Here is a 15,476-nt window from a genome sequence, read left to right as displayed (position 1 = left end):
TATTATGGCCATTGGTCGCATAGTCTATTCCCGAGGCACACTGATCTTTTTGGTGAATCTATGCGGAAACTGGTATGCACTCAGCGAGCGATACTTTGCCAATGTTACTAGCATGTAGGCCTTGGGACATGTAGTTGTGCGCATCATAAAGACGCTGCCCAAGATAGGCAATGGGATCAAGACAGTGTCTTGTGTGTGCTTGTGTGTATCGCTTGTGTGTAGAATTTGCATGTATGTGGGGCTTAACATGCCAGAGCTGCGCATGGGATGTGAAAGACGGTGTAGTGAAGGGCTCCCGAATAATTTCAACCAGCTGGGGTTCTTTAGCGTGTATTGACATCGCACAGCACACGGGCGCCTTAGCGTTTCTCCTGCATCGAAATGCGGCCGCCGCGTTCTTGGGCTCTGCAGCCGAGCGCAATATTCAGCAAGCCACCGCGACGGGTTGGCCCTATAGTATTTGTTGCGCTACACTCAGCACTGACCTTGAATTCATGCACAGTTGAATCTCGTTATAACGAAGTTGAGGGGCCCGGCGATTACTTCGCAATAGCCGTAGCTTCTTTATATCCGGTGTTGACCTGGCTTACAAGGGGAATCGTCATTCCTTCGTTATGTGCATTATTTCGTTATAAAACGTATATAACGAGGTTCGACTGGAAAATCATCGACGTCGTACGCAATATTTTTGAGGAAATTTGAAGTAGCTAAGCCTTTCTCTTACTTCTCTGCTTCCAGCTCTGCTGGCCGGCCATCATGGCTTGACCTTGTCTATCTCCCGTGTCTTCCCTTCGCTCTTTCCTCTCTCAGGCACGTCTGTACGCAAGTGGGAAAGTAGCTCTTAGCAGCACTCAAGAGCTGAGCGCGCGTGTTGAAGCATCTCGCTGACCTTAATTCAATGGCAGGCCTTAGGCGTCGACATTCCACGCACGCAGGTTGCGATAAGGGTCGAGTGTAGTGACGAAAATGGGCGGAACGGGCGCGACTGCGTGCGCTTTCACGTATCTGCCAGCGATGTCTGTTACGCGGCGGAATATTCAGCAAAGCTCACGCCGCGTGAAGCAGCGTCAATGGGGGCCTACTTGAAAAGGTTCAAGTGGCTGTGGCATTCTTCTGCCGATTATGCCGGGGCCTCGTTTCCCATACGAGGGGGCGTCATTGTAGCGGGCGTATCCCCTCGTTGTCCTGCCGGTCACCGAATCTTGATGGCGATATGTGGGGTGCAACGCCTCGAAGCAACACATGGGCTAAAAGGGGATCCGTAGTAAGAGGCTCCGGATTAATTTCAACCACTGGAGGTTCTTAACGTGAGCCGACATCGTAGTACAGCACTTTTTGTACCTCGCCTCCATTTCAATGGGTCGCCGTGGCCCAGATGCGATCCCGCGACCTTGAGGTCGGCAGCCGAACGCCAAAGGCACTGAGCCACCGCGGCTGGTCACCGAAGCTTCAATCGCATGCAGAGGAATGCGCTGTGTCGTGTGGCCATACAGCGCGGAAGTGAACAATTTGTCTCCTTCCTGCAGCAGTGCTTTTCTTTGAGTGTGTTCAATGAAATTATAACGGTATTATTCTGAGAATTTGTGTCTCGAACTGAAACGATTCAAGGCGTGCAAGTGAAATCGGATATTTGACCCCGCTTTACTCAATGTAGCAGCCAAAAGATGTGTTTTTCCTTGGAAACAGTGCAAAGGGGAAGGGGGAGAGGAAGCGAATAGTTCGAGCGATGGCTTCAGCCCTTCCCAGTCAAGCGTTTCGGACAACGTACCTCTTTATTGTGTACGAGTATGCGACAATAAAGGCTGGCTCGTTCCTTCCGGACCCTTGCCGACACGTGGGGGTCGCACTATTAGTGGTCGCTAGCACCATGCAGGCTGTCGTTTCCTCCACCCACTGTATATCAACGCAGAGAGCGTGTCTTGCTCACGCGCACGCAATATACTCGCTTGACTATGCGGTAGAGCTCAGATGCACGCAACGGGAAGCCGTTCAAATAGCTGAACGACTAAGTGCCGAAGGGCTTGGTGGGGGGGGGGGGGGGGTGATGCCGCGCGCAGATAAAATTCCATTGCTCCAGCCTGCGTGCTCAGTGTCAGGCTTCACAGCTGCACGAAGTCCAACGCTATGCGACAGCTGGGGAAGCACGCCGCTCCGCCCACCTCCGCACGCGCGTGGTTGTGTCGTGACGTGTCCGTGATCGCAGCTGCTGCAGAAGTCGCGTACGCAGCTGTGCATGTCAGCAGGCGGACGGGGAGTGTCGGCGCATCGCTCGACGGGAGCGCTGCAGCAACCCAATGCCTGCAGCGATGTGCCGAGGAAGCGCGAGGGGTCCGACGTTGCTGGTCTTCCTGTCCTGGCACTATATGCGCGCCTTCTTCCCTCAATCTCATGTTCGTGCGGCGCTGCCAGAGGTGACAGAATATCCCGAAAGACATGCAGTCGATTCTCGTTCATTCGAACTCGTTTAATTCGAGCTTTCAGTTCATTCGGATGAAGCTCCGGTCCCATCGGCATCACTTGTTTAAAAGGCAAGACCAATCGGGTTCCTTCGTGCTCGAAGTGTCAGACTGTTATGAAGCACAGGTCGTTTCGCTGCTTACAAGCGACAGCGGGAGGCACCCGTTTTTAGACGACGGCGTGTACCCACCTGCCGAAGGATCAAGCCACAGCTGTCTCCAGTTCAGCTAACGCCTGCCTCTCAGAGTCCAGCGTCGAACGTGGCGCCTACTCTCGATTTGTTCTTGAAGTAACGTACCGGTCTTTCTACCAAGAGCTCGCCTGCGCGTCGCTGAACTGAAAGCCGTGGGCGTTGTCCACACGTGCCGACGACCTTAAGGAGAGCGGCGCCGAGCGAGTTCCCTTCTTTTTTTTTTTTCGCGTGTTCGTAACAGTTCAAAGAGCACGCGTTCGGATTTCTCAACGCAAAAAATGAGAAGGTGTATCGATTACAGCGTGTTATAAGCTGGCTTCTTCGGTCCTTCTTTACTAAACGTGACTAGGTATACAAATCCGACAAAGTATACCTATGCCCCTAAACCAGGCAGAGGAAAGCGCTAAGCAGAACCAAATCTCTGTTGAGACGGCGGCCGCGGATGGAAATCGAGCAAGCGTTTCCACTGGCCGATTGGACCTGTCACCGTAGATCTGCCGCATACGTAGCTCCCGTTTCGAGCGTACGGTATTGCCAACTCTCAGTGAGAGGTGCAGTGGTAGACGGAATAGCGTCCGATGGCCGGTATTCAGCGCTCGCCGCCTTTTATAACCTCAAAAAAAAAAGTTAGCCAGAGCACGCCATTGTATGGACGGAGTGAACACAGTAGTCGGGTATGAAAGCCGAAACTTCGATTGTTCAAAATCTCCTATTGGAACTGCACACGTGTAGCTATACACAATGTTGTGCACTGTTATGTTGAATCATTATGCGCGGTAGACTTCGCTTATGCCCGTAGACCCCTTTCATTTTTTCTCTCTCATGCTCTAGTTGCGCGCAGCACTGAAGGAGTTAAGCGAAGATGACATTAAGAGAATTCAAAAGTAATGCATCGTTACGTCCCAAAGGTTCTTCGGAGCTAGGAGGCGCAAAGTAGGTTACAGGGTATGGTACGTCTCTTGACGACCTGGAGTCTTTAGCGCACGTTATCGTCTTAGCTTATGAGTAAAGTTGTTGCATTTAGCTGTCAATGGAACAAAGTTGACGTGGCTGGGAATGGAACCTGTGAAATAAAGGTCAACAGCCGAACGCCCTCACTGCTGAACCACTGCGCTGCATCAGAACGCAGGCAATGCCCCGTATTTTGATGCCCGCAGAATACTCGTCGAACTTCAGCTGTTTGAAGCCTGTAGTATTTAGGGGACGATGACCTTGCGTTATATACAACAACTTTCGGTCTTTGTGTGTGGTTCGTTGCTTCTGAAATGCTTGTGCGCATGGTTGACCCTCACATCATACCTTAGCCGGGCGTCCTATAGCATATTCAGGTTAGGAATAAGCAGAGCGAGGCTTTAAATTACAGCTTGTCAAAATTTCCAAGCAACAGACACTCATTCGTTCGCTTGGTGGGGAGAATTCTGATTAAGTTCCATCGACCAACGACGCTCATCTGTCAACCATTGCTTGGGGCGGCGACCGTGTGTATCGTTCATGAGAGGGCGAAACCTGGAAACGCAGCTGCGCTAAGGTTTCGGAGAGCGTTTCGGAGAACACAGGGCGTTCAGTAATACTTTGGGGAGCACGGAAGGAGACGAGAAAACGGCCTCTTATTGCTTTGATTTCACACAAAATCATCTGCCTCGTGCGAAAAAATAATAATAATAAAATAAAATAACAGAGGGCTTGCTAAACCAGCTGACTAACCACCTTTGCGATTCAGCCATGCGTTAATTTTGCCCTTACTGGGGAACTGTGCGCGTCTCAAGCGATTAAGGTTGTAGGCGGATGGTTTTGCTCATTTTCGAAGTTTGGTTTCGTGCAGTGTGGAATTTTAGACCAACCGAAGCGCTCACAAAAGACTGGACTTAACCTTAGGTAGCACGGACCCGACTTCCGTGTCCGACACCACAAGAAAGGCCGACACACGTACACGAGACCGCGTTCCGACGGTTGGGACGGAATGAGAGTAGAAGTACGGAGAGGCGCCAAGCAAGCAGCGAGTGTTTGAGTGCGCGAAAGTTCGAGCATGCATATAGAGCTGTATATAAGTTTCCACGTAAATCTCGTAATTTGTGCTTTTCTGCGTAAGCGTCCAGTTGTCTATCATTTTACAAACGATATCACGGGAGAGCGAGATTTCTGCGTAATCAAGCTTGAGCGTCGAACTGCAACACGAGGTGGATATGGAGAAGATTTAAAATGTACTTTGCCGGCAGAAAGGGAAGAGCTTTAAGAGCGGTAGGTCTACTCGATGCGCCTACCCCGCTCAACACCACGTGACCTGCTTGCTGTCTGAAATTGATCTTCAGCCTAGACAAGGTCAAAATTGCCTAGATAGAAAAAGAAATCTACCCACTACTGGGAGTCGAACCCGCGGCGGCGCGAACAGATCTGCTTTACAGGACGCTGCGCGAGGCCGCCAGGCTATCGCCACTGTTTTTCCTTCAGTGCATTGAAATCAGTCCCGCCGATGAGCTACCACACGATTTACGTACACACACACTATTCCGCAATGCAGACACACTCCCTCATGCCTTCGTACACTGCACTCCAACAGCACATCAAAATTGCGGGAGACATGTACATGCGTCAAGGGGCGGCAACCATTCAGGCGGCCGGTGCTGCTTGCGCAGCATAAATCCTCAGACCAAGGCACGCTGTTCACTGAACAGAGATTTAGATGGACGAGGTGGTTCTGCGTGTCGATCCATCATGCGGCTCTTCCACAGGGTAAAAAGTCAAATCAGCATCAGTGCTCAGCATATTAGCATTAGGCGATAGTGCTCGGCTTTGGCGATAGCCTATTTGGTAGCCTATCAAATAGACTATCGCCACAGACGAACGCACACTCTCGCGCGGTGCACTGCAGAGCGTCGTTTTCATCAGCCTTCCTTCCGGCGGCACTGCCCGCTCATCGTCGTCTTCTACGTAGCAAAAATACGCGCTTTCGCCCTGATTGCACATCAAAATTAGACCCACCCCCGAAATTTGGCCTCGGCCGATTTGGACCATAATCGATGCCCAACCATAATTTAGCGTGTCCGACACGATAGCACCTCCACATCTGGCCCGGAGCATTGCAAAAATTTGGCCCACGCCACCCCCGAAATTTGACCTTGGCCGATTCGGACCAAAATCGATATTAAACCATAAGTGATCGTGCCCGACACGATGACGACCTCCTGATTTTGCCCGGGCCATAACCGTGGTTAAAACTGCCTAACTTTTTTTCTGTCTGGCCTCAGCTGATTGGCCGCGTTGCATCCGAATACAAAACTTTTTCAAATTTGAGCATTGTTCACTCCTGTTCTGTATTCCCAGACTGTGTGGTTGAATTACAGCGACTTTATTTGATCAAGCCATTCAGGTACACTTTACAACAACATCATGCATTATGGCATCGCTCGAAGAGGACACGAAGCAAAGGGTGCAGACATGACTGGTGTTACTAACAACCGTGAAGTTTATTTAGAAGCACATGCCACAAGAGAACAGAGCACACCTGCTGCGATGATCGCCACTGGTTGTGCTTCACTGAGCTTCATTGCCTCTGGTAGAGCTCTTCTTGTCTTCTGGCCCTTTTCGTTGCGTTTTCTCTGCTTCAATCTTCGCACTTTAATCTCTGCTTTAATGCCCTGACGCTTTCCCGTATTCCGGCGCTAACAGTTATACGTGACAACAACGGCTGTGCGACCACATCTCTCGCCGTCACCTAATGCGAGAGGGAAGAGGAAGAAATGTAGAGAGGCTAACCAGGTAATGCACAGATGGCTACCCCACACACGGGTCAGGGGAGGGGGGGGGGGTAAATGATGGGACTGCCATTTACGAACGCGCGGACTGTCGAACGTCGCAATCGTGCCGTGACACGACTGCGCATCTGCATGGTTTACTACTGGCCTCGCTTTCACAACCAACGAGTTCCTCCGGAGTCAGCTTTGTGTCGTTTGGACTCTTGCCCCTAACAAATGCCAGCATTCTAGATATTATATTATTCAGATATTAAGGGCCACAGCCATGAGCGCCAGTCTGTAGGTGCACCGGGGACGTACTTTGTTTATTTACTGATCGCGAAGCACCAATGATCATGAACAAGTGCCGTTTGCTGAACAAACTTTTCGCCTGACGGCAGCGCCTCCTTTGTCAGGTCCATGTGCACTGCTTCCTCGGTCACGTCATAACGCTAAGCGCGTTTCTGGAAGCGTCCTGGAACATGGATAACATTTTAACTGATCAGAAAGACATCGCGAGATTTTTTACTCTAATTTAGTAGACTTTAGTTTTCATTTACGACATGCAACGTCGACACTGAAAGCCACAGCGACGCCATTTACTGAGGGGATAAATCCTGTGCACATCTATCACTGAAAAAAAGAAGAGGAAATTGTCAGGAAATTAGTTGCACTAGCTCGTCTTTCAATCAGCGCGAAAATATTCCCCAACTCTTCTTCTAGAAGCAGCCCCTGCTAGTCCCTTTAATGAGTGGCAGTGCAGAGAGCTTAAAGGCTGGTAATGTTACCAAGGTGTACAATAAAGGCTCACGCGCCGAACTAGAAATTCATCTTGCCAGAACATTTTTGCGGGCTATAGCTAAGCATGCACCAACTATAGCCTGCAAGCATGTTCTGGCTTGAAGACGCCTGATGTCGATCTCCGTTATCACAGTAACGGATGTCGAGTGCATGTCTAATGATGTTTTCAAAAATTGATAGTTACAGGGTGCCGGAAGTAATGTTGCAATTTAGGGTGGCATCATACAGTATCAATGAATGCTGCGGGTAATGACTATCATTTTTTGTTTTTAATAGCTTTTATTCCTCTCCGTCGCAGATGTTCGGCGGCGCGTCATTCGCGCACTACCTGTTCACGGACTCGAAGGATGTGTTCGCGGTGACATTCTGCTGGGGAATCGGCGTCATGCTCGGCATCCAGACCGGCGCCGGCGTCTCAGGTCAGTGCCCTGCCTGCCTGCGTGGACACGTGCACTCCCACGCCCACCTACACTTCTTACCTGTGGAAGGATGTCCAACTGATCATCTGTACATACCAAATCTACAGTGGAGACACCAGCTATGTCCGGAGACAACAGGCTGTCCATTGTCTCGTGCTACCTGTGACCCCCATCAGTACACCCAAGATATTCACGCAACACTTACAGGAGTCATGGTGGTATGAAAAGTACGGCCTTTCGAAGCGTGGAAAACGAATGCCTGTAACTATGCGCTTTTTCCCTGTTATTCCGTGTGAAAGATATCTGTTGAGCCAGTGACTTTTATCTGGATGATGCTCTTTACGTCTCTAGCACCCACAGTTAATGGCGAACGCATGCACTGTCCACAGCGGGTATAGAAGGCAGGAAGTAAGGAAAATTCTGTGCCATATCGTGATTTATTTACGCAACCGATCTCGGCTAGTACACACCAAATGTAAAAATGATAGATTATTTCTTTCGTGTCGCATTAATGCGCTCTCGCCAGAAGCGCTACGCGGTGGCCACTGTGGCTCACTTGAATAACAATGACAGTCAAGGCTGGAAACTTTTAGCAAACTCAAGGTGTCACTTACGGTGCTGGGACGCGAGAATCTTTGTTCCGGACCTCCCAAGCCGCGGCTAAGCGGAACTCGCTCTGACGGCGCCATACAAATTGTGGGGTGGGAAGTTAGCTATCTGCTTATCTGGTTCGCTTATTTGAAACTGCGGGAATATGCCAACTGCATCACGGCGTTCTTCTGAACCTGCTATCTGCAGGAATATGACTTCCTTAGACAACCTAGGGCAATAAATTTCGAGTTGTGGCTGCCGTGTGTTTATTCGTTGCGTAGTAAGAAGCATGATTTCACCATCACGACTCGCAACGTGTGCCCCGATTGCGAGCAACCTTTAGTAATGCAGCTCACCTGCAGCAGCCCACAATATGGTGTCATACCGGTGGTTCCTAGCTGTGCCCTCCACTGGGCTTATGACGTGAAACAAAGCTGTACTGGCTGCTGTGATTCTCCCTCTGTTCTCCACGTGTGAGGAAGAAAAAAAAAACCAGAGGTGCATGCTTGACAGCATCCCGTAGTCAGTCAGGTTTTACAGCAGTAAATCATTCAAACACTCTCTCCTCCCCGACATACCCTTCGAAGTAGTCCTACGCGCTGCTTCTTGGAGTGCTCCATACTTTCCTAATCCTTCAATATTTCACTTTCCCCCTCTCTACTTACCGCTCTGCAGCTGCAGTGTGGATGACTTACATAACGTGCACCCACGCTTTTGCGAATGCTTCCCGCTTGTTGTCCTTATGTGCACCAAAATTCCCGCTACACCCATTTCCCGCCACTGTGCAGTACACTATAAACACGAATACGCCTATATTGGAATAAAAAGGGGGTAGGCTGTCTTCTAGCGCACTCCTTTTTATGGCTAGGGTATGTTACTCAAGCCCTAGGATAGATTTCCATCACTAAAAATACGGAATACTTAAGGTTGGCAACGGAAACAAATTCCCTCTTGAGAACATGCCGAGTTCTAGAGTTTACGAAGATAGTGATCGAGGTTTCAATCTCCTCTATCTGCTAACATAATGATCTCCGGCGCCGCATTTAAAAGCCTCCTTTCATGCCTAGCTGCACCAGTTTACTTATATTTGCGGTGGGAATATACCCCCATTGCCAAGAGTAAGCATTCCGTATATTTAGCAATCGAGATCCGCGTTTGGACTCGGCCCCTAAAAGGAAGTGCGCTAAAGGACAGATTACTTCCTTTTTACTCCCGTGTAGGCAAATTCGTGCTTACAGAGTAGTGTGCGCATGCGCCGATGCGCTCACGTCCTGCTAGACAGGCTCCGCTAAAAGGCTTCCAGTGTTCCAGCTCTGACGCATGAGCCTGACAGGCCCCGCGCGGCGTTTGTTTTGCCTGGCGCGGATGCCGACCGCCAGCCTGTTGGCGGCAGTGCCGAGATAGGGCCCATCCCCATCGAAGCGGGGCATCGCTCAAAACAGTGCGGCAGAGCTTCGGCTCCCTTCGGACACGAACAGCGGTGGCAAGCAGCACAGGGCAGCAGCAGCATCGGGCGCCCGTCGGTCCAGTCTCCTGTTGAAATTTCTTTCCTCTTGGCACACCTCACCCGAGTGAAGGGCGCGGCACGGCCTGCTGCTGCTGCTGCTGCCGATCGTGTTGCTCCTTGCCTGCGGCGCTAGTCGCTTGCGACCCCCCCCCCCCCCCCCCCCGATTTTTATTTTAGTTTTTGTTGTTGTTTCGTGGTTACTCGCGAGGCAAGGACCTTCTCGAGCTGTGCTCTTGAAGTACTTCTGTATACTTCTGCCGCCCAGACTTTTTTTTGCATTTATTGATTTATTCATACCTTACACTACTGCTAACCTCATGCCAAGGCTGCAGCAAGCTAGAGCTGAGCGAACAGAACGATTCCCTGCACAAGATATACATAGTGTATAGAGACGCTATACGCTCCACTATACATTGAAACACAGCATGCTGTAAGAACATAACGGGACAAATGGAAGAGAAGGAGCCATAGCGAAGTTGTTGCGATCTACGGGATCGCGTGACAAACACGGTTTACAAAGTGGTGAAGTTGAAGGCATACTAATCGCGGTTGTGCAGGACTCGTGGGTCGGTGTTAGCCTGTTTACTTTGCGGACGATTCTCGGAAAGAAATAGCTTTTGGATGCCTGAATACAGCAGTAGTCTTTTAATTTCTCTTTAGGTGCAGTAAACTTCCGGTTAAGCAGTTTTCCCCTCCCGAAGCAACAATAACTAGGCTAAGGCTTCAAGATATCATAGGTAGGGAGAGGACACTTAAACATTGACTACGTCGTACAAAAGAGAGAGATAAGAAAAAAATGCGCTTAAGAGTGGCTCTCTCAGACACTAATTGAATGCGTCAGACTACGGAAGCTTTCTCAGAGGTTGACACGCGTCTTGCCGCCTGTTTGTTTGCAGATTGCGACACGCGTAGGACAAGCATCTCTAGCTGCTTAGTGATCGAAGTCCCGACCGAGAGGCGAAGGAAGAGATTTCTTCCGTGTCAACGTGGTACACACGCGAAGTGCCACCGGGCATCTGCGTGCCGTAACATCGGCGGTGCCGTAGGCGTTTGTACGTACACACGCTGCCTATAAAGGGAGTTTATGGGACGGCGCGACGCCTGCAAGTGTTATTATTTTTAGCCATCGCAGCCTTGCTAAGTGGTAGCGTCAATCTCGACAAAAACGGGTGGAGCTTGCTGCTTAAGAAAAACGGATAAACACATGTAAATAGGCAGAAAACGCGCTCACAAAAACACGCACGCATTCACCCATGAACGGAGACTTGAGTAGCAAATTCCCTCGTCTGTAGTCTTTGGAACAGGGTCGTTTGCGTGCGTGTGGTTTCGTGCTTTTACTTGGTTGGCAGTATGCTTTACACACAGGTCCGAAAGCAAGCGTTATTACGAAATGATGAAGGTCCGCGAGAACCTATATAAAGGCGAGACCTTATAAGCGCATTCTCTGCCCGGGAAGCATGAAAGGAAACGGCGGTAGGTTGCACTAAAAATTAATGTTGGAATCTCAACAGTCCTCTCGAGCATCCTGCTCAGTGCATATCTGCATATATCTGACAGCTTTTAACAGGGGACCTCATTTGAACTGAATTTCTTAGCCGCCATCAGGAAAGTCGATCAGGTTGAAGATGGTTTCTGATCAGCACTCTCGCCTACTATAGTGCTGATCACTGTTTCGCAGGGCGAAACTGTGTATACACAGTTTGCAGGAAACCCCACCCACTGCAGTAGTCGGCGGAAACTAACGGAAAGGCGTGACGCCGGGAGTCTCTTCACGCAGCTCCACTGGAGTGGGCAAAGGTGCATGAGCGAGTATTTCGGAGGCGACTGTATAGCCAAGGTTCGCCTCCTCGCTCTGGTCGACCTCAAGACCTGGCCGAGCGGTGCCACCCGCGGCTGTTATTTCAGGCACACGGCGCTGCCTGTGGTGACCCCACAACGAGGCGACGTCACACCGAATCCAAAGTGGCGGGGGGAGGGCGCCAGGATGCACGGTGGCGTTCAAAGGAAGAGAAGGGGGACACGCTGAGGGAGGGGAGCCGCGTGCCTGGCACCCGGCACTAGACACCGGGGCGAAGTAGTCTAATTCTGGGAGGCTCGCCGTCGGGATTGAGAAAGGGTTGGCGAGGTGCGAGTGCCACGCGGGAACCATTTATTTTGGCCCACGCGAACACCCCGGTTTGTTGTGAAGCCGCCGCACTATAAAAAAAAAAGGATGAATTAAGCATAAAACTAATAAGTGAGCATCGAAGAGCGCTGCTTTTGCTTTCCGTGGGTTCTGCTCAGCAAGTGCTTACGTTACTACTGCGGGTATACGCAGTCTTGCGGTAGAGGCCACATGAGCTGCGTGGAAGAGTAAGCCAGGAGTGTGACGTGCTGCCTCGGCGACCCATCGTCTAGCCATGAGAAGCGAGGAAGAAAGGAACGCGTGCGTCACGGTCTCATGGCACTGCATGCACGAAGAGGATCTGTTCTTTTTCGTTCCATTTATTTAGTTCGTCGAATAGGGCATCCCCGTAGCGCAGCCCTCTAAGCAGCGAGAGTCTCGTGCTGGCTTCTTTCGCTCTTCCCTTCACATTCTCATCTCTTTCCGTCATGCATTCAGAGGGAGACAATTATTGCGGCTTTAGTTTCTTCTGTACCAGGGTTCGAACCCGGCTGCGGCGTTTGCGCTTCGATGGAGACGAAACGCAAAACTCGCCCGCGTGCTGTGCGTTGTCAGCATGCACGTGAAAGATCCCAAGGGGGTCGAAATTATTCCCAAGTCCTCCACTGCAGCACCTCTTTCTCTCTTTGTTTTTCACTACCACCTTCCTCCCTTCCCTCACGGCGAGCTTGAGCAGCCCTCTGAGAAGTGACGCAGTTACTGCGCCTTTCATTTCCTCATCAGAACCAACTTTCATAACATTCTATTCTCGGAAAGAAAGCCAACATAGTAATGCAAAAAGCTTAGTCGAGTGGTACGGTAGCTTTTCTGGCATCTGCGTGCGAGTAATCAAGGGAGAAGATATGGAAGGAAGGGGATTCCAATTTTGAGACGAACAAAAAAGGTACGATGGTCGATGTCGCCTTTGTGGAGTGAGGCTGATAGCTGACAGCGCAAGACCGTTAATCCAGGAGCATGCTGTACCGTTTGGCGAGTATACAGATTGCACACGTTAAATAACCACACGTGTTCGAAATGAATTCGGAGCCCTATACTACGGCGTCCCCCATAGTCCATGTGTCGCTTTAAGGCGTTAAACCCCACAATTCAATTCTTAAGATTGCCCAATCTTCTGCAAGATATCAGTGAGGCATCGGCATAGCACTTGCGGCGTTGCATGTGCTGCGCGGGTACTATCCTTACAGGCCTGTATTTGGAACAATTGTACCTCGAGAAGTGCGGTTTCTGTTTCTTATTGATTTGTTTTAAGCTTTTCTGCAGCACACACTTTGTCACTTAAGAATAATTCATTAAGCGCCATCGCAGGCTAGCATGATCTTCATCGTGGACAAAAATTACTCAGTGTTTAAGCTATGCTTTGGCAAGCTAATGGAACACGTCATTCTCAACAAATTGCAAGCATACATGGAAGACCATGCATTATTCCCAACAACCATGTCAGGTTTCCAGCCACATCTTTCTGCCCAAGACATTATGCTCAGGGTTTCCAAGCAGGCCCTGAACTCCATCCACCACCGTCGAACTAGAGCTATTCGTGCCCTAGACCTTAAAAAAAGAGGCCGCCACCGTCTGGAAGACGTTGAAGTAACGGGCGTTAGCTGTTTGGTTTACGAGATGAAGAAAGCGAAGAAGAACGCTCCGCTCGTCTCGAGAAACGGAGTGTAATACGCTTTGAAACGGGGTGGATTGTCACCATACTCGGCTTCACGTGCACGCACGCCGCCTAGCGGAACGATCGCCGCCTAGCGCCATTTATCAGAGAAATTATGATGCGCGTCTACCCATTGTCGAGTTTCGCCCCCTAAAGATACGTCTCAAACGGAAGTTGCTTCGTTTGGGGGTCAAGGCGGGCCTAGAATTCGGCTTGTGGTGCGATATGGTAACGCTTCAATTAGTAATTGCATGTATACAATGTTTACCTATTATGTAATTGTGGTTTTATTTCTATACCACAACCCATAGGGTTTTATTTGCCTACCAAATTCGCTACACAACTGTCCCCGGATGGGTGCCCGTTGTTGTCGGAGTATATATAGCGTTCCTACCCGTTTCAGGATATTTTTTGGTGAGGTTCATAGGGGGGGGGGGGGGGGAAGGAATGAGAGGGCACAACCAATTTTAATGGCCGCCGTCTTGGATTCGAGCAACTGAAACTACGCCGCCATTTTGTCCCCTGACGTCATACTCACATAGTTACACCTCTATCCACCTTATTGTACCGTGACGTCACCATTGGCACGCGACAGGTGGTTGTTTCTAGAATGCTATTGTAGATGGCACTTCAAGTCACTATGCGAGATGCGCTGTTTTCTAGTTGCAACCACAGATGGCGCTTTGATCTCAGGGTGGTAGCAGACCACACGAAATCTCAAAACGTGATGAGTAAGAGCTAACGCTCTTAAAAGCATTTGATAATATCGAACATGAAGTCATTCTAAATGCACTGTACATGACCGCGGCAGCCGCGAGAACCTTCAACTACTTTAGAGCGTTCCTCTTTGACGGCACTGCCGAGATCCAGCTCGGCCCCCTCCCATCATTACTCTACACTCTTTGCAGCTGCAGTGCTCCCCGCGCCTTGCCACTTCGCTGTCCCATTGCGGGCGTGGCACAGATTGTCACGGGGCGGATAAGGTGCGGAGTGACGCGATTTGACGGGCGTCGCTCTGCGCTCTCGGGCGCGCGGTCTTCGAATGGCGCGACTAATGGACTAAATTAGTAAAGTGACAGCGGCAAGGGTATTTGCGTTTTCAAACCTATAAAAAGTGATATGCTATTACTGATAGTTGCCTAAAATATTTAGGTGCAATCAGGAACCTATCGATAATAGTTAAAAAGTAAACTGTTGGTATTTAGTTTATCACTTAACTAGTTAACACATGATCCTCTTGTTTTCTGACGTCCGCCAGCACTAGTACTACTATGACGCGAAAAGCTTCTCTTTACGTCGAAAACCCTATTTTTTTAAATTAGTGACGGGCATCCCTGAAACACCTGGTATAAGGGCGAATACACTGCATCCAGCAAGCTGTGTGGTCACACCACTGCCACCCTTGCCCACATCCTGCATGAGTGCCCTTTGGACATTCGCCGGAGGGCCTGCAACCATCGAACTACGAACAGTGGGAGCTTGACGTCCAACTACCGGTCGTGGGCGTAGCCCTTGATGTCTCTGAACGCCATGGGCTCAGGGCCACCTTAAAGTCACTGGAAAAAATTTCGAGTCACTCTAGGCCACCTAACGAGGTAGCGTCCCCACAGACTCCCACCACACTTTTGAAGACGAATAATGGTAACGCTCTCACTCTCTCTCTAAAGCTGTGCTGCGTAAATCGGGAAACTCAGAGGCAGCTGTGCGCGTACCAATCACACACTCGCTCGCCTGTCATTGATGCACGCGATCGCGGCACCAGCGCCATCTCTGCCGTGGCTGTGTAAACTCGCCTCCCCTTACGAATCCACTGTGCTCTCTACCCCTGCACCCAACTAGGGATGCGCAACGCGCAGGCGCTGCAAGTTAAAACGATACTGCATTAACTGAGGCGGAACAAAAGGAAGGAAATTGACAGGGCGCGTGCAATTTCTTCTCTTTGTACCGCGTCTATTAGCGCAG

General features: G+C 50.2%; 1 protein-coding gene across 1 annotated transcript in view; it reads left to right on the top strand.

Annotated features, from left to right (window-relative positions):
• The window catches only part of LOC144126015 (aquaporin-9-like), a 70,982-nt gene that overhangs the window by 33,919 nt on the left and 21,587 nt on the right, over nucleotides 1–15,476 (top strand). Inside the window, exon 2 of the mRNA XM_077659886.1 lies at nucleotides 7,481–7,601. Coding sequence (XP_077516012.1) covers nucleotides 7,481–7,601 — 121 coding nt within the window. The remainder of the gene's footprint in view (nucleotides 1–7,480; nucleotides 7,602–15,476) is intronic.

The sequence above is a fragment of the Amblyomma americanum genome, chromosome 3, assembly GCF_052857255.1.
Source record: "Amblyomma americanum isolate KBUSLIRL-KWMA chromosome 3, ASM5285725v1, whole genome shotgun sequence".
Lineage (NCBI taxonomy): Eukaryota > Metazoa > Arthropoda > Arachnida > Ixodida > Ixodidae > Amblyomma > Amblyomma americanum.
This window is presented reverse-complemented; position numbering and strand designations above follow the sequence as displayed.